This window comes from Odocoileus virginianus, chromosome 33, assembly GCF_023699985.2.
Source record: "Odocoileus virginianus isolate 20LAN1187 ecotype Illinois chromosome 33, Ovbor_1.2, whole genome shotgun sequence".
Lineage (NCBI taxonomy): Eukaryota > Metazoa > Chordata > Mammalia > Artiodactyla > Cervidae > Odocoileus > Odocoileus virginianus.
In genome coordinates this window covers 39,261,591-39,285,954 of record NC_069706.1, presented here as the reverse complement: position 1 = coordinate 39,285,954, position 24,364 = coordinate 39,261,591, and the positions used below count along the sequence as shown (strand labels likewise).

General features: G+C 51.6%; 1 protein-coding gene and 1 non-coding gene across 2 annotated transcripts; one reads left to right on the top strand and one right to left on the bottom strand.

Annotated features, from left to right (window-relative positions):
* Positions 1-3,792: 3,792 nt before the first annotated feature.
* On the bottom strand, positions 3,793-3,899 carry LOC139032903 (U6 spliceosomal RNA). Its single transcript, XR_011485541.1, has one exon. It is a non-coding gene; the product is annotated as a U6 spliceosomal RNA (small nuclear RNA).
* Positions 3,900-5,911: 2,012 nt separating this feature from the next.
* EIF3B (eukaryotic translation initiation factor 3 subunit B) lies at positions 5,912-23,671 on the top strand. The gene is made up of 19 exons (XM_020892564.2): positions 5,912-6,644; positions 10,166-10,358; positions 11,818-11,937; positions 12,231-12,288; positions 12,481-12,609; positions 13,010-13,167; positions 13,896-14,027; positions 14,109-14,175; positions 14,520-14,566; positions 15,589-15,799; positions 16,985-17,057; positions 17,802-17,924; positions 18,826-18,904; positions 19,531-19,669; positions 21,004-21,129; positions 21,648-21,725; positions 22,046-22,154; positions 22,587-22,705; positions 23,302-23,671. Exons 1-18 carry the CDS (start codon positions 6,224-6,226, stop codon positions 22,688-22,690), a joined length of 2,367 nt encoding a protein of 788 aa, XP_020748223.2. The 5' UTR covers positions 5,912-6,223; the 3' UTR covers positions 22,691-22,705; positions 23,302-23,671.
* Positions 23,672-24,364: the final 693 nt, after the last annotated feature.

Genomic DNA, 24,364 nt, shown 5'->3' with positions numbered 1-24,364 from the left:
CATCCAACCATCTCATCCCCTGTCATCCCCTTCTCCTAATGTAATTGAAATAAAACTAGCTGTCCGACTCATGATTTCAATGGGAACTCTAAATTTGACCTTAAAATGCTTTTAAGTTTAAAAAAATAGGTTTTTGATATGTTGAAATAATGTTCTAGGCCCAAGCTGGAGCTGCTCTGGTCAAAAGCGCCACGACGGGAAACCAAAGGTGGATAAACGGCCACTGCAATTGCTCTGCTGGTCAGAAACACAATGTATGCAGTTGGCTGACACCCTGCCCCCAAAACACACTTGGCTCACAACCCCCCGCCCCGCTCTAGACTTACTTCCTTATTCCTTCTCACCCCAAACAACAAAGTAACAAAGACACAGCACAGCCAAAACTAAATAAATACGGTTTTAAAAGAGGAAAAAGAAAGAGCTGGAAGTTTGCTATATCAGTACCAGACGAAGTAAACTGGAGAGCAGGGGATATTATCAGGAATAAAAAAAGTATTTAAGGCAAGGTGGCCAATTCATTAAGAAGACAAAGCAGCCCTAAATGGACGTGTACACGATACAGACTCTCAAGGTACATGAAAGAAGCAAAAAAATGGAAAGAGACAAATCCATCATCAGAGCTGGAAGTTTCCAACATGTGCCTCTCAGCAACTGACAGGACACACGGACAGAAAATCAGAAAAGTTTTCAAAGATTGGAGCAATGCCCAGGACCCACTGGATCTCAGTGATGTTTCCTAAACACTCACCCACAGCAGCAGTTCAAGGAACATGCACCAAGGGAGTCCACATTCTTGGCCATAGATCTCAACAAGTTTTCAAAAGGTCTGAAATCATACAAAGTATGTTTTCTGGGGAATTCCCCTGGTTAGGGACTTCCAGGGGTTAGGACGCAGCGCTCTCCCTGCAGAGGGCCCGAGTTTGATCCCCGGTTGGGAAACTTAGATCACACAAGCAGCATGGCCAAAATAAAAACCAAAAAGCAAAGTCTGTTCTCTGCTCACAACATAATTAAACCAGAAACCAATTTTGGAGACATATCTGAAAAATTCTCAAATAGTTGCACAATAAGACCACATTTCCCAACAAACTACAGATCGGAGAAGAAATCATAATGGAAATTAGAAAACATTTTCAACAGAGAACACAACATGTTATAATTTGTGGGATGTAACTTAAGTAGTGCTTAGAGGGAAAATTACAGCTTTAAATTCAGATGCTATCATCCTGGTCCCTCCAATTCACAGTCCCCCACCGACCTCTCACCAATGTTTCAGGATCACTCCTTGGATGGTTATTTCATAAGGTTTGCAAACTGTTGCTTCTCTAATTTTATTGAACCTTCTGCATGTATTGGCTAGAATTATTTTATAAGTAAGAGCTTTCCCTCATCAACTGTTTGCTTACCTTTAAATATAAAGATAAAATTTAAAAGGCAAGATTAACTGTATTGCTTCAGTCTTTTATCTATTTTCAGAATGAGACAATGCCCCAGCAATATTCACCTGTGAGCAACGGGATTTTTAAAACACAGCATTACAAACAAATGAACTTAAACATGTCAAACATATACAGCTTTTTATTCCTTTTGAGGCTCCAACTGTTCCAGCAGGGGGCCTCTTGAAGTCCTCCCCACCCCTTCCCAACCACTTATTATAAAAATTTTCCAACATACAGAAATGCGGAAAGAATGTCCCAGTGAACAGTTACGTGTCCGCACCCAGACGTCACGGCCAACACTCTTCTCTGACCACCACCGCCGCTACCGCTCAGTTTCATCAAACCCTTTGCAGGTGGACGTGTATCCTTCCAGGTTTTTTTCTACGTGTTTCACATGTTTATCTAATGTATTAGTCAGTGCAGACTGCCATAACAAAATACCACAGCCCGGAAGGCTTAAAACAACACATATTTCTCACCGTTCCGGAGGCTGGACGTCCAAGATCAAGGTGCTGGCAGGTTTGGAGTCTCCTGAGTCCTCTCTCAAGAACTGGTCTGGGGCTACAGCCAGCGAGGCTGGACTGGGGACGGAGGGCCGCTTCCATCTCAGGGGTCTGGCAACTGGGTGCTGATGGTGGCCAGGGACCGAATTCCTCCACACGGGGGGCCTCCACAGAGCAGGCTCCTCCACAGGCTGCTTGGGTGTCCTGAGGGAAAGGTGGCTAGCTTCTTTCAGATCCAGCGACCCGAGAGAGAGCGAGCCAGGTGGAAGCTTATCATTTCCAGGACCTACACTTGGCAGTCACATGGCGCCACTTCTGCCACATCGTGTTTGTCAGAATTGAGCGATTGGGGCACCCACACTTAAGGAGCGCAGGGTTTGGCTCCTCCTCCTTTTTTTTTTTTCCTATTTTTTTTCCCATTTATTTTTATTAGTTGGAGGCTAATTACTTTACATCATTGCAGTGGTTTTTGTCATACATTGAAATGAATTAGCCATGGATTTACATGTATTCCCCATCCCGGTCCCCCCTCCCACCTCCCTCTCCACCCGATCCCTCTGGGTCTTCCCAGTGCACCAGGCCCGAGCACTTGTCTCATGCATCCAACCTGGGCTGGTGATCTGTTTCACCCTAAATAATATACATGTTTCGATGCTGTTCTCTTGAAACATCCCAACCTCGCCTTCTCCCACAGAGTCCACAAGTCTGTTCTATACATCTGAGTCTCTTTTTCTGTTTTGCATATAGGGTTATCATTACCATCTTTCAAAATTCCATATATATGTGTTAGTATACCGTAATGGTCTTTATCTTTCTGGCTTACTTCGCTCTGTATAATGGGCTCCAGTTTCATCCATCTCATTAGAACTGATTCAAATGAATTCTTTTTAATGGCTGAGTAATATTCCATGGTGTATATGTACCACAGCTTCCTCATCCATTTGTCTGCTGATGGGCATCTAGGTTGCTTCCATGTCCTGGCTATTATAAACAGTGCTGCAATGAACATTGGGGTGCACGTGTCTCTTTCAGATCTGGTTTCCTCGGTGTGTATGCCCAGAAGTGGGATTGCTGGGTCATATGGCAGTTCTATTTCCAGCTTTTTAAGGAATCTCCACAGTGTTTTCCATAGTGGCTGTACTAATTTGCATTCCCACCAACAGTGTAAGAGGGTTCCCTTTTCTCCACACCCTCTCCAGCATTTATTGCTTGTAGACTTTTGGATAGCAGCCATCCTGACTGGCGTGTAATGGTACCTCATTGTGGTTTTGATTTGCATTTCTCTGATAATGAGTGATGTTGAGCATCTTTTCATGTGTTTTTTTGCCATCCGTATGTCTTCCTTGGAGAAATGTCTGTTTAGTTCTTTGGCCCATTTTTTGATTGGGTCATTTATTTTTCTGGAGTTGAGCTGGAGGAGTTGCTTGTATATTTTTGAGATTAATCCTTTGTCTGTTGCTTCGTTTGCTATTATTTTCTCCCAATCTGAGGGCTGTCTTTTCACTTTGCTTGTAGTTTCCTTTGTTGTGCAAAAGCTTTTAAGTTTCATTAGGTCCCATTTGTTTATTTTTGCTTTTGTTTCTAAAATTCTGGGATGTGGGTCATAGAGGATCCTGCTGTGATTTATGTCAGAGAGTGTTTTGCCTATGTTCTCCTCTAGGAGTTTTATAGTTTCTGGTCTTACATTTAGATCTTTAATCCATTTTGAGTTTATTTTTGTGTATGGTGTTAGAAAGTGTTCTAGTTTCATTCTTTTACAGGTGGTTGACCAGTTTTCCCAGCACCACTTGTTAAAGAGGTTGTCTTTTTTCCATTGTATATCCTTGCCTCCTTTGTTGAAGATAAGGTGAAAAAATATGGAACGCTTCACGAATTTGCGTGTCATCCTTGCGCAGGGGCCATGCTAATCTTCTCTGTATCGTTCCAATTTTAGTATATGTGCTGCCGAAGCGAGCACTGGCTCCTCCTTCTTAAAAACTTTCTGGCTGCACTTCATGGCATGTAGGACTTAGCTCCCCAACCAGGGATCGAACCCGCACACCCAGCAGTTGAAGTGTCGAGTCTTAACAACTGGACGGCCAGGGAGATTCCCTAGCTTCCTCTTTTGAAAGGGGTGCCAAAGGATTTCTGACTCTATGACAGATGTACTTTTAGCTTCACTCCTGTGGTATCTGACTCCTGACTGTTGCCCCCCATGGCACTGGGACTCTGAGACAAGAACCGCAATGCCTCCTCCCTGCTGTACCCCCACACAGAGCGCCTCCCGCTCTGGCCCTGATACACCTGACCTTTCCCCTCAGCACTCCTCAAACTCTGGAGGGTGGAGGAACTACAGATGGTCTTGCTGCTCTTCTTGCTAGAACACTGCGGGATGTACTTTGAAAATACCCTTTTTTTTTTTTTTTTTTGCATCATGAGCACATTCAAAATTTTACCTGCAGCATAAGCTACGAGTCCCTCCCCTGGAAAACAGTAATAAGTGGCTACTATTTACAATACCTGCACACCACAGAAGTCTTCCCTAAGAAAGATGTAGCTGCCCAGCCAGGGTCAGCTGTTTTCAAGTGCTCTGTGAATACCCACTTATTAAGGGGCTCCCCAGGTGGCTCAGTGGTAAAGAATCTGCCTGCCAATGCAGAAGATGCAGGAGAGCAGGGTTCCAGCTCTGGGTGGGGTAGATCCCCTGGAGGAGGAAATGGCAACCCACTCCAGTGTTCTTGCCTGGAAAATCGTACGGACAGAGGAGCCTGGTGGGCTACAGTCCATGGGGTAACAAAGAGCTGGACACGACTGAGCGCACACACACTCACTTATTATTCATTGCTTTGTCACCCATAGCACATTCTAGAAGAAAAGCACTGGCAGAGCCCAGCAACCCGTGAAAACTGTGGAAGAAACCCGAAATTAGGAGGGTAACTCTGACGGCCAGGAAAAGGGAGTTTGCCTTTTGAAGCCCATCCCTGGGCCTGCACCTCATTTCACAGGTGAGCAGACCGAGGCAGAGAGGCCGTGGGGCCTGCCCAAAGCTACAAAAGCTGAAAGGAAGGCAGGGAGCGTTCGAACGCACAGGTAGGCAACCTGAGAACCCTGCTTCTTTTCTCTTTTCCTGTCAGCTGAGGTAAAATACACCCAGCACTCCGTTTACAGTGTTATCCATTTTTCAGAGCAGAGGTCAGAGGCACGAAGCGCGTTCGGCAGCCGGCACCCTATCCGTCTTCCCAAACTGTCCTAAACTGCCGTCCCGCCTGCCGCCGCAGCACCGCCTTCTTTTTCAGAAGAACTAAAACATTTACACTGAGCGGAGGCCCGCGTGCTCCGCAAAATCGAAAAGACAGACAAGCAAACACGGTGTACCCGCCAGTCTCCGCGCCCCTGCGCCTCAGGTAACTCAGTACCTGGCCGCGCAGGCCCCGCCCTCTAGCCCCGCCCCGCGGAGACCCCGCCCATCACGATATGGCCCCGCCCCTTCTCGCGCCTGGTCCCGCCCCGCCCTGTGGCCGCGCTCTAGCGCGCGTCAGGGGGCGGAGGCCCGCGCGGGTCGAACCATGGTGACCATCAGAATGGGGAAAGGCGGAATTACAGCCGCCGCGGTGAACGTGGGTGTGAGGGATCAAAGCAGCTCTCGTTCATTTTTGTGTTGCGCCAGGCGGTAGTCCCTTTAGCAGCCTGGGCCTTCTCTGGCTCGCCAAGTATTCCTTCTATCTTTTGGAATCGCCCATTCTTTTGCCCAGTCAGTAGACGAGTCTAAAAGCCGACGTGTAGAGGTGGAACTTGGTAATGTAAATTGAACTGTTTGGCGAAAGGCCAAGATATCCCAACCAAAGTACTTTGTGTTAGCGTTCCTGCTGGCATCAGTGTCTAGGCGAAGGGCCCTTTCGCGCTCCGCGCGCTGGGCGCCTGGTGCCTCCCTGCGGCGTCACAGGTGGTCTTTCCCTGCCGCACGGCCTGACGGGAGGAGGACGCGGTGCTGCCATGTTGGACGGAACCACCCGCTGTCTGAGGTGGGGTAACCTGGTTCTCAAGCCGCCTGTAGACTGACCGAGACAAGGGTCCTGCTCGGCCTGGGGCCGGCGCCTGTGGCGCGGGAGTCGCCGCAATCCCCGGGGGACACAGCCCCACCCTGGGAGCTCGTCCGGGGGCGCGGGACGACGTCGGGCCGCGGGCGCCCCCCCGTGCCCGTGGGCGGCCCCGCTGCACGCACATGGCCGGGAGGTAGGCGCGCGGTGCGGCCTGGGAGAGTCGGAAGCGCGGCGAGACCGGGTGAGGCGGCAGCGGAGGGCCATGCAGGACGCGGAGAACGTGGCGGCGCCTGAGGCGGCCGAACAGCGCGCCGAGCCCGGGCCGGAGCAGCCGGCCGCCGAGCCGACGCCGGGGGCGGAGGTGGCGCGGCCTGGCGTGCAGGAGGCGGCGGGCGGCGAGGACGCGGAGGCGGAGGCTGGGCCGGGGCCTGAGGGGCCGGCCGAGCCTGCGGCCGACGGGGAGGAGAAGGCTGACGCGACCCCCGGCGCCACCCCGCCGCCGCCCGAGGAGTTCCCTGCCCCGCTTGCAGGCGAAGGCCCGGCGGAGCAGGCGCAGGACGCGGCGGCCGAGGCCGGGTCCGAGGGGGCGGGCGGGGAGCCGGACGGTGCGGCGGAGGACGGCGGCGCGGACGAGCCCTCCTTCAGCGACCCCGAGGACTTCGTGGACGACGTGAGCGAGGAAGGTGAGGCGGCGGGGCCGCGCCGCACCGAGGTTCCCGGTCCCCCGCCTGACTCCCCGCACCTGGGGAAGGCTTCCGTGAGCGCCTGGATCGCCGTCTTTTCTCCGAAAGAAGGAGGGGAGCAGGGGGAGACAATTTGGCGAGCCAGACACTGGCACTGGCACTGCAGCCGGGAATTTGGAGGGCGGCGAGGGCCGGCGGCGGGCCCGCAGGAGCTGTGGCCGAGTGTGCAGCGGTGTGGTCACTAGGGCCCGGCAGGACGCTCCACGTGCCGCACGGTCCCGGGTGACAGCGCTTCCTCTGAGTTCTGGGTGCCCCGAGTGACCCGCCAGACCTGCCTGTCAGAGGCCTGAAACTGACTCGGTGCCGTGTCTCAGGAGTGGGCACAGCGGAGTGGGCAGACTGGTTTCTTTTGCCCCGGCTGCCCCACAGGAGCGTCTGCCCTCAGAGGTCCTCAGTGGGACAGTCCCAGGCAGACTTGCCAGATTCCTGTTCCCATGTCTTTTCCTAAATCTGTAGGCATGCTACCGTCCTTCTGTTAGCAATAGTATTCTTTAATTGTAGTATATTATAACTTTGGTTCTGCCTTGGTTCCGACTAACAGGCATTTTTTCTGCTTTTTTCCTGAGAGGGCCTGTTTCCTAAGGTGACTTCTGATGATGCCTGATCTCATTTGTTTTTGTTTTTGCGTTGTTTGTTTTTAAGCCGTTGTAACTCTTTAGGCTGGGAGCACATCAATGGATTCTTCTCCATATTGGCCACGTTATTAAAGTGGAATAATGAGTAAAACACCATTGAAATAGCTGATGCAACACCAGAAAAATAAGATGTTACCACGTCGAGATAGATTGGCGGGGGAGCATGTCTCATCACTGAGATTGAGTCAGAATCATAAAGAATTTCACATAAAATGAGAAAGTTTAGAGAACATAGAGTTGTTTAACTTAGAAACATGGTTTATTTTAAATTTTTTTACCAAGTGCTTCTTTTTTTTCATCCAGTTTTATTGAGAGGTAACTGATACACAGCACTGTATAGGTTTGGGATGTACCCCATAATGACTTATTTGAAACAGAAGTTTAAAGGTTATCGTCAGCACTGTCTTACACTTTGTTTCATGAGCCAAAAGACATTTCAGCATGAAAAGCAGGAAAGGCTGCACTTTCCTGTTCATGAGGACTTGGGAGCTGCTGACCCAGTCAAAGTCCCTCACCCATTCACCTCTAACAGAATGTGTTTCCTGGGGAGTCGGTTGCTGAGAATCCAGAGGCAGTGTTCCTTGGTAGCCCCCCCCCCCATTATGTCCCCTCAGCTTAAGACCACTGTTCTTTTTTACTGCCCCAGTTTTTCTTATATTTTAAAATCTTAAGTTGTGGTTTAAAGCTCATTTTGAGTTCTTCGGTATTCACTTTTTTTTTTTTTTTAAGTATTATTTGAACACACCTAATCACACAGGATTTCTGAATTGTGACTTGTGGTGTGACAGAGGATGCTGACGTGACCTCAGGCCAGTCAAGCCAGGTGGCTGCTGGGAGGGCCTCTGGAAGCCCTTGTGATCCTGATACTTCTTCAGAGGGACCTGTGAGGCTCCTGGTCCTAAGGAGCTAAAATCGAGCAAGCTGTCGGTCTTCTTGAGGCCAGTGGTTGCAGTCAGTAGCTCATGTGTTTTCTGTTTGGTGAGAACTGTCCTGTAGGGTCAGAGTGATGCTCAAGGTACTGGTTCTTGTGAAAATGAACTGAGTCTCGTGACGAGCCCTCCTGGGCATTCCACAGCTCTGGTGCCTGTGTCTGCCCCCCTCCTCCCTGAAACAGATGAACTGTCACACAGTTGCATCTTAATCACAGGGTCTTTCGTCCTTGGTGCTCAGCGAGGCAAACGTGGTAGAGGTTCTGACCAAATGTCTTTGCTGCTTAAGTCTTGAGACGTGCATTTTTTGTATTTCTTCTGGAGTCAGATTGGAAATCCATGAGCCAAGAGGAACCAGATGCGTGGGCCGTGATGAGAAGGAAGTGTGTTCGTGTAGTTACTATGCTCATTCCCTTACTGTGTATGGGCGGGTTCTTGTAAAGCTAGACACTTCAAGATTGTGGGAAGGAGTCCACGGTTTGTATAAAATCTGAGCTTCTTACTGTAAACCTTGTAAATTCAGATCAGGCTTAACAGGTGATGTAAAAGTTTGGTAAGTCAGCTTTAAAAGTCACCCAAGCATCTGACTCCAGTCTCTGTAGGGAAGATACCCTAATCTGCCTCTTTCCTTCTGTTTCCTCTTTGTTTGGTCACGATTTTAGCTTCATTGAAATTTAAATGGCAGTTCTTTTATATAAGGCAACATTTCCAATATCATTCATAAAGGTGTTGAAATTCATCAGAGGTAGTTTATAACAGGACTTGCCTCTGGAAATTACTTTTTTTCCTTTTTTAAAGACTTTTTATTTTTGAAAATTTCAAGCACTAAAGTGGAGAAAATTCACCTCAACTTTTTTTTTTCCCACCTCAACTTTTGAAAATAAAATACAACAAAGAATATTTTCTGACATGTGTCTTATATAATGTTGAAATACTTAAAAAACTAGTCATAATTAGGTTCTAGAACACATAGATACACAGATAATAAGCCTTTGTTCTTCAGCTGTTGTTTAAAAATTATCTTGGACATTCATTTTGCCTGTACAGACAATCCTGAAATTGTGATGGTTTGAATTACAACGGTTCAAAAATGGGTTTATTGGGAAGTAACCCCATTATAAGTCGAGGAAGATCTGTGTTACTGAGAGCACTTAAGATTTGGTTCTGTGATTTTAATTTCTGTTCTGTCACATGAACAGAATGCATTTTGAGCTTTTGCATGAAGTTATGAAAATACTAGTTGACGTTTCTTGCTATGTTCCAAGCACTGTTCTAAGTGTTTACAATCTAATGTCTAAATGGCTGGTGTCTCCCTGTGATAATACCGCCAGGTATTTTGTCCAGCTGGGGACACCGCAACCTATAGGACGCATCACTTGCGTGCTTTCCTGAGCTTCTGTAGTCTTAGTTGCCTGGTTTAAGTGCCAGTCTCCGTCCCATGCTGTCTTCAAACAAGGCTGCTTTATGTGAAGAACCTTGGGTGATGAGTTTGTAAGAGAGGTGGGTCGGAGAAGGCTTACTACAAGTGTTCCTCAGCTCACTTTGTTTTTTTCCGGTAAAAGTCCATCCTCTTTGCCTCTTCATTGTTAAAGGCTTTTTTAAAAAAATTCATTTGGGGATAGATGGGAAAGTTTTTAAAAATTTTTTTAAAATTCATTTAATATTGCCTATTATTGACATATTTTGACTGTTAGGGGGTGTGCAAAGAGTTACAGTCCTCCCAATTATTTCAAGTTTAAATTTTTAGTCAAGCCAGGGCTGTAATATCTTAATGTTTGGAGCAAAAGCATTCAGATTAATTATGCATTTTTTACTTTTTGGAGATTTGTTCAGTGTGCTAACCTGGTGCATTAACTTGGTGAGAGAAAATCACTCGGCACACCTTCCCCTCCTGCAGAGTTGCTGGGGGACGTGCTCAAAGACCGGCCACAGGAAGCAGATGGGATCGACTCAGTGATTGTGGTCGACAACGTGCCTCAGGTGGGGCCTGACCGCCTGGAGAAACTCAAAAACGTCATCCATAAGATCTTCTCCAAGTTTGGGAAAATCACAAACGATTTTTATCCAGAGGAGGATGGAAGGACAAAAGGGTGAGTGACGTCCTCCAGCACGGACGTGTGGTTTGTGTTTTCTTGGCACCTGATGCCGTGAAGGTGGTGGCGCGATGGTGCTCTGCGGACTCCGGTGGATGGGCGAGCGCGGTGGCCCAGCCAGCCTTGTGTGCTGAGGTGGCCCTCAGCTGGTAGGGCCTCGGGGCAGGGACCGTCAGTGGGAGGGAGAAGGGCGTCTGCTTCTGAGTTGGGTTTTGTGAGTTGGCTGCTGAGCTGCTGGGACATCGGAGCTCGGTCTCTTCTGTCCTTGAACAGTGATTGATGCTAGGTAGATCCAGGCAAATCTGGGGGTTGGCAGGACTTTAGGAACATCTGACATATGGTATTTTGATTCTAAAATATGCTTTTCTCCCACATTTTAACATCTGAAATGGGGGTACTTGTTAGAGTCTAGAGGAAAGCATTGTGTCATTGTTCAGTTGGTAACTTTTTTGTGGTGTTACCTAAAATATCGTGTCTTTTAAAAATGATAGCATGAGGTATGTGTCCTGCGGTTTGCTTTTTAAATTCAGTATTAGATTTTCTGTGTTGGTAAATGTAGTTCTGATTGCTTCCTTGTAAACGCTGTGGTGCTTTGTCATGGGACAGTTTATCTGTTTTCCTGTTTTGAGCAGCAGTTGGGAAGCCTGTCCTCTTCTGGGTACAGGAGAGAGTGCGCCTGCACAGCGGCCCTTCTGCAGCGCCTCTGGGCGATACCCAGGGACACCTGCGTGGTCGTTCCCAGCTTGTGCTCAGCCGGCAGTAATCAAAGTTCTGTTGGTTGCGCCACACACTTGTCAGACTTTCTCCATTAAAATTTCATGAAAACATAAACCTCTGAGTGTGGGCAAAATCATCTTTTATGGGACAGAGATGAGAAAGTAGTATAAACTTCATTTTTTAATTTCAGGTTTTAGATACTGCCTAGAATAGATTTAATTTCTTGGAAATTGATCACACACAAGTAATATTTCTTACATTTTCTGCTTCAGAAAGGTGGGAGGATAACCTTTTTTGGAGCAGTTGCATGTGTGATTTTTATTAAAATGAAACATTCTCTGAGAGCCTTTGTGATTTTGCCTATAATACACAGTATCAGAATACTCTTTTTTTTTTTATTCTTGTTTTTTACAGACAGCTTTGTTGAAAGATACTTGACACACAGTCAAGTCAGAGAGTTTTAAAGTGTACAATTTTGTAAGTTTTGATGAACATGTACATCCATAAAACAGTTACCATAGTCAGGATAGTGAGCATTTTTGGTTAATTTTAGAGGCATTGGCTCTTGTGTTGGGATTCTGTTCATGTTTAGAGCTGCTCTGCTTCCAGGACGTGGCAGGCAAATGGGTCATGGATGCTCATGGTGCCTACAAGCCCTGCGGGGCCCTGGGTGTGTGGAGCATGACCTGCCTGTTCTTTGGGTCTGCACTCCTGTGAGTTGCCCTCTCCCTCGATTCAGGTATATTTTCCTGGAATACGCATCCCCTGCCCACGCGTTGGACGCTGTGAAAAATGCTGATGGCTACAAGCTTGACAAGCAGCACACGTTCAGAGTCAACCTCTTCACCGATTTTGACAAGTAAGTTCTGACTCAGCCCAGGAGAACCTGGACATCTTCCTAAGCAGGCATGGTCAGGCCTTTCTGCCCCAGGAGGCCGGGGGGTACTTAGTGGCCTGTCAGGAGGCTGCACTGTCCCATCGGACAGGGTAGGGTCGTTTGACATCCCCGGCCAGCTGCCCCCTCCCCCCTCAGCACCCCGTCACCAATAATGACCAAGCAAAGCCTGTCCTTTTCGGGGAAGGGTGGGTGCAGTACTACCTGGCCGAGGACCACTCACCCTTGTGGTCATCTGAGTGTCACTGATCTTCTAGGTACATGACCATCAGTGATGAATGGGATATTCCAGAGAAACAACCTTTCAAAGACCTGGTATGTTGCATAAAATCTGTATGTAATTACAAGAAATGGTGGCTAGCCTCTTGGCTTGAAACGGTGACTTCCTTAGGAATTAACGATGCTGAGTGAATTTGTCATATTGCTAAGTGTGACAGTTATGAATATAATTTTTCTTTGGCTAAAATTAAGGAAACGTATTCCATCCCTTGCGCTTGGCTCCTTTAGGGAAACCTGCGCTACTGGCTTGAAGAGGCAGAGTGCAGAGATCAGTACAGTGTGATCTTCGAGAGCGGGGACCGCACTTCCATATTCTGGAATGATGTGAAGGACCCGGTCTCCATCGAGGAGAGAGCGGTGGGTATTTGCTGCCAGTCAGGGACTCACTGCTGGGTTTCCTTAACCAAGAAGGGTGTGGTGGGAATTCCCTGGCGGTCCAGTGGTTAGGACTCTGCACTTTCACTGCCACGGGCCTGGGTTTGATCCCTGATTAGGGAACCGAGATCCCACAAGCCACGTGGCATGGCCAGAAAGAAAAAGAGGAGCTTGGTACATGAGCAGGTGAAGTGTCATGTGCTTTGAGGTTACCCTTCTTGACAGCAACTTTTATTCTTCCAGCTTTGAAACAAATCTTACAAAGTGAATAGGCTTCTTGTATTTTTAGTTAAAAGTTTGGGAACTAAATTCATCATAGACTTTGGAGTCTTTGTGTTTGGTTTTTTTGTTGTGTTAACGTTGGCACTGGCTTTTTCCACAGCGATGGACAGAGACATATGTGCGTTGGTCTCCTAAGGGAACCTACCTGGCCACCTTTCACCAGCGAGGCATTGCTCTGTGGGGGGGAGAGAAATTCAAACAGATTCAGAGATTCAGCCACCAAGGGGTTCAGCTTATCGATTTCTCACCTTGTGAAAGGTAAGCTGTTATAAAATGGCAAATGGGGTACTGCCAGCCCTCTGTAGGTGATTTTCTAAAGCTCATTCTGCAATAATTGCCACTGTAAAGTAGAATCGTCATAAGAGAGCACAGAGGATTCCTGTGTGCTCTTTACCGTGGTGGGTCATATTTTGTTGCATGTGCTTTACCACTTCCTCTCTCCACGTGTGTGTAAACCCCGTCGTCTTAACAAGGGCCTTGAGCACCCGCTGCCATCGGTGTCCACTGCAGGGCCCAGACCAGTCCCCTTTGGGTGCTGCTCATGACCGCTGGTGCTCTTGACCTGATGAGTCCAAGGAAAAGAAAGTGTGAGCATTCCACACCACCCCTTCCGCTAGTGCACACAGCGGACTTTTGTTGAGAACCCACTGGATCTTTCCTTGTTCTGATTTTATCAGAGGAACGTTTTAAGGTGACCCTTGGAGCACGCTGCTGTGCCGGGCAGGCCTGACTGGTGTGTGCCACAGTGCTTCTGCTCTGTATCTGGGGTGGGCTCTCTGGGCGGGATGACGTTTTTGGGGAGCCTGGAGGGCTGGAGAAGGTGCTGGTTGCACGAGTCTTGAACGCTTGTCCCAGGAGTCTCCCTCCCTTGTGCCTGGAGTCAGGTTCGCGAGCGGAAGCCCGTCACGCCCCCTGTGGCTGGTTCTTGGCGCATCCTCACAGAGGCGGCGGGGGCGCAGGGGCTGATGCCGTGCCCTCCGCTGCAGGTACCTGGTGACCTTCAGCCCCCTGATGGACACTCAGGATGACCCCCAGGCCATCATCATCTGGGACATCCTCACCGGGCAGAAGAAGAGAGGTTTCCACTGCGAGAGCTCAGCCCACTGGCCTATCTTTAAGTAAGTGGACCTGGGTAGCCACGGTGGCCTCTGTACCCCCATCTTCATCGACCAGCTTGGCACTTCTTTTTTTTTCCTCAGGTGGAGCCACGATGGTAAATTTTTTGCCAGAATGACACTTGATACTCTCAGTATCTATGAAACTCCTGTAAGTGGCTTATTTGATTACCTGACTTGAGCTGCCCTGTCAGGAGCTGTTGCGAGTGCAGAGCTTTCCTTAGTGTGTGGGTGGCCGAGAGGAGAGAGGGTGGTCTTCCGGTGTCTGCCTTTCGGGTTCTCAGGCCCTGGTTCGGGTCTTCTGCTGCCGCAGGGAGCTGGGATGGGAGTGGTTGGAACGGCCCTGGGAGGGTGTGCTGTGGGTGATGGTGTCCCAGTTGGTCTGTTGCCCTGTGCCCACACTGCTCCCTCAGCAAGCTCACACTGTAAAGAATTGTATGTGCTGTTGAGACAGTGGTCTGATCTGACACCGTTGTGACCTCGTTTTTTCCACAGTCTATGGGTCTCTTGGACAAGAAGAGCTTGAAGATCTCTGGCATAAAGTAGGTGACTCTCAGCACGGGGTGGGGTGGGAGTGGGGATTAACTCCCTCCTTTAGCACCTGGCTCCTATACCGTTGGAGAAAATGCTGGTGCCAGTCACGGGGCATTGGGATGCCACTGCGGGCTCGTGCCTGCCGCCGTGGGCTGCTTGTTGGTGGCCATGTCAGCGTTCTCCGCTCCTGCTCGTAGGGACATCTCAAGGGCTGCTTCCTTTCACGTTCCCGCCTGGGGACGGGCGACTCGGGGGCACAGTCTTTGAGGAAGAGGAGTCTCCTCTTTGTCGGGAGTCTCCATGTCAGTCTGATGGTGTATGCCATGGGTTTGCTTGGCCTTTGAGCTGTGACTGGTTTGGTCTGTCAGAGTAGGCACGTCTTTATCCTCCTGAAATCTCGGGGCAGTGAAATATCAGCAGTGCAGGGAATGTGCACAGTTTTTACTGTTCTATTATATATTGGGCAGAGTTATGGCTTATAATTAAAAGTGGGCGTTAATTCTCAGTAAAAGCAAAAGTGAAGATGTTCTGCGTGGACAGGAACTCGTGAATTGTTTGTTAATGGTACTTTTAAATTGTTGCAGTGAAGAGAATTGCCCCTACTTCTTCCTTCACTTACTTTTTTTAATCTGGGGTTTTCTCCCTTTGACCTCTTAATGAATATTCAGAAATCACATAGATGGTCCATCAACCTAAAGTTTATTTTACTTGACTCACGGTTAAGAGTGTGAGTGGGGTTTCAGAGCCGGGGCTTCAGTCCTATGACCCCCATATTGGTGGGCGGTGTTATCAGCGCCTCTCTGCACACTGGCCCAGTGAGTCTGCCAAAGCCCCCGGTGGTCCTGGGGCCAGAACGGGCTGCCCAGGAAGCCCAGAGCAGGCCTCTGGAGGTGGGCACTCGGTGGTACTGGCTCCCATGCTGTCCTGGGAGGTGAATGTGCCAGGGCCCCACTTTACACAGTGAGTGAGCTCTTTCGTTCTCTGTGCCTTCCGCCGGTCCTGGTAAACATTTTATTTTCTTCTTCTGCAGAGATTTTTCTTGGTCCCCTGGTGGTAACATAATAGCCTTTTGGGTACCTGAAGATAAAGATATTCCAGCCAGGGTAACCCTGATGCAGCTGCCTACCAGACAAGAGATCAGAGTTAGAAACCTATTTAACGTTGTGGATTGCAAGCTGCATTGGCAGAAAAATGGAGATTACTTGTGTGTTAAAGTAGACAGGACTCCAAAAGGCACCCAGGTAAGTGGACAGCAGTGGGCGGGGTCATTCCGCCTACTCAGTTCTGTTTGGGGGGGTGGGGAGTGTGGCGGTGTTCGTGGATTTTTGGTTCAAACTTCAGACTTTTTTCAGGCCCACCTGGCACCAAAAGTTAGCTGTTGCATCATGGCTAGAACTGTCATATTCCAGCAGCGGAGTGTAATTCTTTCCTGTAAACTGAGTGGGTGATGTGTCACTTAGTTAAGATAGGTCAGAGCTCACAAGAGAACACAGGGAGATCTCCTCCAGGCACCCACCTTCCTTCTCTGTAGGTGTTAAAACAATACATTGTTTTCTTTAGGTTGTTCTTTGGAGAAACAGAGTAGCATGCTTGACACAGTTCTGCATCCAGACTTTGTTTGCATCATTTAACATTTGTTTATATACAAACTGGTGGTTTTTTTCCTTCTAACGGAGGTATTTTTTTCACAAACGTTTCTGAGGTATGCAGTCACGTAGCAGTCATGCAGCAGTCGCCGCTGTCTTAGCTCCAGAACATTCCCTCTCCCCCGAAAGAAACGGCCCCGCAGCAGCCGGCACCCCGTTCCTGACACCCTCTCGCCTGCTCTCCCGCGTCCTGTCTCTGGCCATCTCTCAGGAGCAGCGTCTTGCTCTGTGGCCTCCGGTGGCTGGCTTCCTCCGCCGAGCGTGGGGCGCGGGCGTGCCCCTCGCCCTCTTCACGGCTGAGCTGTGACTCCTGTGTTGTGTCGCGTTTGCCCATTTACCCTTTGGTGGGCCTGTGGGTTGTCTCCATCTTTTGGCTATTACGTACGGATAATGCAGCTTTCTACATGAACCTGGACGTTCCATTGTTTTGAAATAATTGGATCAGTCCCAGTTGGTGGGCCTTTGGGGCGCTACAGAAGGTTTGCAGAGAAGCCACAGTACGGATCCCTGGGCCTGTCTGCTGGAGGCGACCTTAGGGCAGGCCTTAAAGTAGGGTCTGGGTTGGGGCCATGGGGTCCGTTTCTTCTCCATACAATGTACCAGTCTCTGCCTTCATCAGCATTTAAGAGCTCTTGTCTTCACCATTTCAGTCACTGCCGGTTTTCTTGTCTCTACCAGGTGTATACGTTTAATCCTTCATTAAATTCTTAAGTTGTCCTTTAAGTCTTCCTCATGCTTTCAGTTTTCAGAATGTCACCCCTTCTTTTTTCTTTTAAACAGGGTGTTGTCACAAATTTTGAAATATTTCGAATGAGAGAAAAACAGGTGCCTGTTGATGTGGTCGAGATGAAAGGCAAGTGCCACTGTCCTGTCCTTTGGTTGAGTGGCTCCTGAGCCGTCACCTACTCACACGCTTCCCTGGGAGTTCACGGCCCGGGCAGGCTGGCCGAGGTCAGGCGTCTGTCTATATGTTACAAAGCATACATTGGTTCATGGTTTCTTTGTCCTTCCCCGCTTCAGTCTCTTAGCCTTTCCAGTTGCCAAGTGAAGAGACGCCCCCTTTTTTTTCATTCATACCATGTGATCTGCTTACATAGCAGAGGGACACAGGTTCAAGTTGTTCCACGCTTAGGAGAGTGAAGAGCAGGTTTTCACCACACACACAGCAACGCAGCTGAAGGGCTTGTCCTCTTACCTATGGAAGTGCTCAGTTTAGTAGTGATGTTTTGGTTTTTTGGACTCCCGAAAACTTGAGACAGTGTTCCCGCCATTAGGTGGACCATTTAGCCTGTATATCCTGTTTCGCTGGGGTGAGGAGGATGGGAAGGCACTGCCTGGTAGAGGGCATGACCCCGTCCAGTGCTCTGAGGAGAGTGAGGGGCTTATCCCCAGCCGCCCTGCCCCTGTGGCAGGGGTCGGGGTGCAGGGGGTGCCTGCCGGCTGTGGCGGCTCCGTGGGGCTCAGCCTGCTGTCTTTGTGCTGTGCTGCTTGTGGGCCTTTTAATGAACCGAAGAATCTGGGGCGTCTCTGGTTGAACAGCCTTAACTGAGAATGATGTTCTGTGACTAAGGAGCTCACCCTTTTTTCCTGGCCTTAGAAACCATCATCGCCTTCGCCTGGGAACCAAACGGAAGTAAGTTTGCTGTGCTGCATGGGGAGGCGCCCCGGATATCTGTTTCCTTCTACCACGTGAAGAGCAACGGGAAGATTGAGCTTATCAGTAAGTGCCGCCTGTGCCTGTCTCAGAGTAGCTGAATGGGAGCCCAGGAGCAGAGCTTGGTTATTGCTCCTGGGAGAGTGCTTGGCTGGACAGAGGGTCGTGTGGGCTGGTGCTGATGGTGGCGCCGAGGGAGTTTGTCGCAAAGGACGGGCCTTCTGCGCACTCCTGAGCGGTGGTGTCTGTGGGAGCATCGCTTTGTGGTGTCGTCAACTGGTGGTCACAAGACTGAGTGTTATTAGTTTCTTTGTCATGAAATTTGGACAGCTGAAGACTTCATGGTCCCCTGTTGTAAAGTCAGTTATGATACAGCAAGCATCGAAGTGCCTCTGCTTTCCAGGCCCCCTGCAACCCTGCCTGCCCTTGCAGGTTCAGCCTGCAGATCACCACACTCTGTGCTGGGGACTGCTGAGCGGATCCGCTCACAGAGATGCTTTCCCTTGGTCTTGGTCTGAGAATCCTGCCCCTCCCTATTAGGGTGGTGCTGTCCCCCTCCCCACCCTGCTCCTCCCTCCTGAGTAAAGAGATGAGGACCAGCCTCCACCCTTTCAGGACTGAGCAGTTAGCATTGGGAGAGATGGTGGGATTAGCTTCTTTCAGTTAAAAAATGTTTGAGTCACTGGAATGGATTTCTAGGCTTTTGGGGTCATGCATCTCTTTGAGAATCTGATGGAAGCTGGACTCCTTAGCCTGGTGTCGAGTCCCCTCGGTAGCACGGCCTGAGTGGGGTGCTTCGTCTGATTACTCTGTCAGGCGCAGTGCCGTGTCATTTAAAGTAGCATTGCAGTTTGAGAACCCCTCCAGGCCCCCCTAACGATGCAGGCGCGGCTCCTCAGTCCGGTGTACACACCCATGGGGTATCCCCGACTCGGTTGCACTCTGACCTCTGACCCTTTCCTTCCAGAGATGTTCGACAAGCAGCAGGCCAACACCATCTTCTGGAGCCCCCAAGGACAGTTCGTTGTGCTGGCTGGCCTGCGGAGGTGGGTTCTGCTGATGCCCTGCGCAGGGCTGCGGGCTGGGGGAGGCCGTGCCCCAGGCCCGGACTCCGGCCCCGCAGATTGCTCTCCTGCCTCCCTGAGAGCGTGGGGACAGGTCCTCCCACAGGGCGTCCCGACCTGGGTGAATCGTGCGGTGTCTCCATCCTGCTGCCCAGACGTGGCCAGGACCAGGCCCCTTGCAGATGCTTCCACCGGGGACTGAGGACACGGGCCCTCCTCTGGTGACCCAGTTCCCCGCTGTGAGCGCCGCGTGCCTGTGTGGGAAGGGTGTCTGGTCGGGCTGGGAGCCCGCGAGCACCTGGTTGTTGGGCGGCCGTGCAGAACCTGCAGCAAGCGCGCGGTGCCTCCTGTGGGCCCGCGGGGCTCCTGCCTCACTGGGCGCCTCTTGCTGTGGTTTGGCGGCTTGGCCGCTGCCAGCCTTTCCTCCGGGAGCAGTCACAGCAGACACTGCGGTGCTTGTGTGCCCTGGGCCTCGTCTGTGTCGCTGTGATCACTTCCGTGTCCACGATCAGGCGGGACACCGGCCTCCCAGTCCAGGCCTGCTCACGCCGAGCCGAGGCCGGGCGCAGGCGCGGCTCTCGGTGACTGCGGCTGTGCTGTCTCCCCAGTATGAACGGCGCCCTGGCGTTCGTTGACACTTCAGACTGCACGGTCATGAACATCGCAGAGCACTACATGGCCTCCGACGTGGAGTGGGACCCCACGGGCCGCTACGTCGTCACCTCCGTGTCCTGGTGGAGCCACAAGGTACAGGGGCCCGGCGCTCTGCTTGTTCCTGCCCCAGGGCCCGCGCACCCACACCAGGACTGTAGCTCTGCGGGTGGCGGAGCGTCTTGCCGTTAGGGGTCCCCAGCCCTCGTCCACAGAGGCTCCCCCAGCCTGGTCCCTGCATCGTCTCCGCCTCCCCCGTGTTCTCATGGAGCCCCCGCTCACCAGCATGAGCTCGCCTTAGCCATTGTTAGCCGTTCATTGTCCTCTCTTCCTGCTGGCTTGAGACATTGCGAGGACAGGGGCCATTTCTCCTGAGCTACGTCCCTAGCATCTGAAACTGCTGGCCCATTGTTAGCCTTCAGTCAGGATTTGCTGACCGGACTGCTATGTGAGAAAACATGTCATTTCTGTTTTTAACTTCCTGAAAAGATCATCCTCTCTCTTCAGCGGAAGATCCGAGGCTGTATTGGTGGGGGTAGATGCAGGACTCAGCGCTTGCGGGAACTGCTGTGAAGTCTGCCAGGGAGGGGGCTTCTCGGCCTGGGGCCTCCCTGGAAGGGTGGAAGCTGTCTGTGCACTGGCACTTTCCTGGGAGACAACCCACTTCCTCTGGGTCTTGGGAGAGTCAGGGCCTGAGAAGTTTGTGTCTGTACAAGTTACAGTCTATACTGTCTTTTTCATAAGCCCAGTATTCCCATTGCTGGTAAAATTTGCTAAAGATCCTTCTTTATATTTAATAACTATTTTTACTGATTGAGGTGTTCACAGTTGAACCAGCTCACACACGTTTACCAGTCGAGACAGAGTGATTGTGTTTAGTGAAGTTTTAGGAGCAAGAGCTTTGCAAATGTTGCTGGAAGCAGTGTCTTGAATGCCGTCCTTGTGTTCAGGTCAGGGTATGTTGGCCATGCCCAGGCCTGTTGTTTAGAGGTCCCCTCACCAAGGCCTGCCCTGACACTAAATCCTCTGAGTGTGCTGACCACTCTGTTTGCTGCCCCCCGAGTAGTAGCGGGAGCCCACCAGGGTGTAGGCACCGCTTCCTTCGTCAAGAAGGTCTTGGGGCAGGAGGGGTGTCTGCTGAGCGGGGGCGGCGGGCTGTCAGTCTGTTCCGGCACGAGTGCTCTGCTGGTGCTGTTCTGGCTGCTGCACGCGCTGCGCTGTCCCGCCGGTGCATCCTCTGAGCTGTCTGTTCACCGCGGTCCTCCCCTGCTCACGGTGTCCCCCAGTGCCAGCAACACTGGCAAATGATTGGTTCTCAGACATCTGTTGAGTGACATGGTGAATTTTGCCAGGTCTGTTGACGGGATTCAGAGTCTGTCCTGGGGTCATCTGGCGGGGTGGGCAGCTGGCGAGGCTCTGCTCTCTCCCAGGTGGACAATGCCTACTGGCTGTGGACCTTCCAAGGCCGCCTTCTGCAGAAGAACAGCAAGGACCGCTTCTGCCAGCTGCTCTGGAGGCCTCGGCCCCCCACGCTCCTGAGCCAGGATCAGATCAAGGTCTGGTTTTCCTCATCAGCTGCAGGGACGTGGCAGTGACTGGCGTGAAGAGAAGGTTTTCCTCCCTGATACTGTCAGGGTGATAATGAGTGAGGAATGGAGGTGTGGCTTTCACAGCAGACCCTTTGAGGAAATGCAGTGCAGTGAGAACCAAAAGGAAGAGGGTAGTTTCAGCAGAGGAAACAGATTTGGGTTGTGAGACCACATCAGAACCATTGTAGGAAGTTTCTGGAAATGGAGGGGCGGGTGAAGGGTGATGGGCTGCTAGGAAGTCCTGGTGAGACTGTAAGACCTGGGATTTACCTAACTGGTGGGACACACGGTGTTTATCAGGGCTCTTCTGAGGGGTGAGTGTATCCTGGGGAAGGAAGGCTGCCAGCGGGAAACGTGGAGGCCGGCGCCGTGTTGAGCACTCCGGTGGCCATGCTCTGCTAACCGTTGATGCTGCAGCCCGAGGAGCACGTCTGTGGCTCTTGGCTTTGAATGTGCCGATCCTGAGGGACTTGTCTTTGTTTCAGCAAATTAAAAAGGATCTGAAGAAATACTCCAAGATCTTTGAACAGAAGGATCGTTTGAGCCAGTCCAAAGCCTCAAAGGTTAGCCCTGTCCCCAGGCATGAGGGAAGCGCCCAGACAGTCCCTGTCGCCTCATGGCAGAGGCCAACACCAGGCGGAGGGACAGACCCCAGGGTTGGCTTCCGTCCACGGGAGGGCGTGGCGGAGGGGCCGCTAGAGGAAGCTGAGGGCGAGCAGACACGGCCGGTGCGCCCGCCCCACGTCTAGTGGAGCCCTACGCCATCCTGTCCGTCAGGCTGAGCACCGCTGACCATGTTTCATTCCCACTTGGTTGAGCAAAGTGAAGACAATGGTGTGAGGTAAGTGTTCGTCCTGTAAGTTCTTCCCAATTTTGCACACAGGAATTAGTGGAGAGAAGACGAACCATGATGGAAGATTTCCGGAAATACCGGAAAATGGCTCAAGAGCTCTATATGGAGCAGAAAAATGCACGGCTAGAATTACGAGGAGGTAACTTTGTTAGCCCAAGACACGCCTTTTACAGCATATAGTTAAAATATTTTTCCCCTTTTGGATCTTTTCCCAGATTTTTCGGAAAACATGCAAGTGTTGCCTGAATTAAAGAGAACCTTTTTTTATTTTGGCCGCAGCTTGTGGCGTCTTAGCATTCTGACAAGGGATTGCCCCTGGGCTCCAGCGGTCAGAGGGGGAGTCCTAAGCACTGCACCCCCAGGGAAGTCCTCTTAAAAGGATCATAAACAGTCTTTAAAAGATTCCTGACAGAACTGAGTTTCTTGCTGCCTGCAGGTCAAGGCCATGGACCTTCCTCTGCAGGGACCTTGCGGTTTTCACACTGGCCTGTGGTGGGGAGTGGGGTGGGGGTGGCCTCTTCCACAGATCTGTGCCCCACACATACACGAGTGACCGGCGAACCCCCCACAGGTGTGGACACTGACGAGCTGGACAGCAACGTGGACGACTGGGAGGAGGAGACCATCGAGTTTTTTGTCACTGAAGAGATTATTCCCCTTGGAAATCAGGAGTGATCCGAGAGCACTGTGGTAAGACGGGATGGGGAGCTGTTGGCGTCCTGTTTGGTAAGCGAGGAGGTGGCGAGTGAAGCCCAGTTTCCTGTATCCAGCGTTAGCCACATCCTTGCCTGTGAGCCATGAGGAGTCCGGTGAGACCCTGGAGTCCGCACTCTGGGCCTTGAACTCCACGTCTAGGGAGCGATGTTCCTCTGAAACCCAGTAGGGCTTGACCGTGGGCACAAACAGGGCCAAGGGAGGCTTTGCTGGGAGGAGACAGGGATGCCCATCAGCCGGGGGGCCGCCCCAGCTGCAGCACCTGTCCGGTCAGTCCCCTCTTGGTCTGGACAAGAGCCTCCAGAATCCTGTCAGCTGTGGCTTGAACGTGGACTTCAGTGACAGAGGACCTGGGGCGCTGCTCTCAGAGCTGACCGTGTGTCTGTGGGGGGAGCAGGGCTGTCTGGCCGTGTGGCCCCGTGGCAGGGAGCGCGGGCGTGGAGGCTACCCTGTCCAGGCGGCCCCTGTCCACAGGCATCAGGCTGGAGCATCCCTCCACCTGCTGCTCCCAGGGTCAGGGCCGCCGCCGCCCCTCATTCAGGACGGAGGGTAAGCCGTGTTCCTTGTTGCAGTGTCGCCGTGTGCTGTGCTGGAACCAAGCTCATCCTTTTGCAGAAAGCCTGCACATCCTGAATTTCTGCCTGTGCTTCTGTTGCTCTGGACCGAGGCCGCGCCTGGAAGTTGCCATCTCCACACGTCGCTGTGCCTTTCAGTCCCGGGCGCCCGCCGCAGCGGAGGCGTGACGGCACTGTCCCTGGGGGTCTCGCACTGTGGTCGGCGCCCTGCCTCCCGCGGTCGGCGCCTGCACAGCCGCGCGGGCCCCTTGGGCTCCCTGGCCGCCAGCAGGGGGGCCGCTCGGGGCGGTGCACCCCCTGCCATTCAGGTTGTGACAGGTTCTCTCAACAGGCTGAACGCGGAAATAAAGCAAACGTGTATGAAAAAGCTGTCTTTCTCCTCTTTGAGTGTAGATAGCGGCCTTGACCTCGGTGCCTCTCCGTCTGCCGCAGTCGCAGCCGCCTTGGGCTCGTTGTGTCCAGCACTGCACTCGAGAGGCTGGAGGGTCCTCCGCCGCCCTCGGGCCCCCCTCCTTTTCAGCTGAGCTCTGAGAAGCGATGCGTCAGCCCAGACACGGTTTCTTCTTTCTGTTTTGTTTCCTGCACTTGCCAGTTCACCTGATGAGAAAGAACCCTTTAGCCTTTTGCTCAGTCACACAGGTCTGAAGACTTAAACTGACGGCTGTCACCTGTCTGAATATCTAGCCCTCCCCTCCCGGGAGGGGCTGAGCAGACCCGTGTGCCTCGGCCCATCTTCACCGCAGCGTCGCGCTGTCCTCTGTGCCTTGTGAGACGGCAGTTCTTCCACGTCTGTCTTTCTCTCAGAGCCTGAAGTTTAGTTTAAAAGGCAGGGACGCCTGGAGTTCACAGCCATGACCCGTACTGTGTACAGACCTGACACCCTGCGGGGCAAGGCATGGGCAGCCGTCGGCCCTGTGGCTCAGCTGGCGGGCGCGGAGTGGTCCCTGACCCACCGGCTCCCCCGGGACCGCCGGGCCTCGCCCTAAGCCTCTGGCCTCCCGCCGCGGCCAGGCGCTCCAGGCTCCTCCCCTCTCCGGAGCCGTGCCGCCGCCTCCAGCTC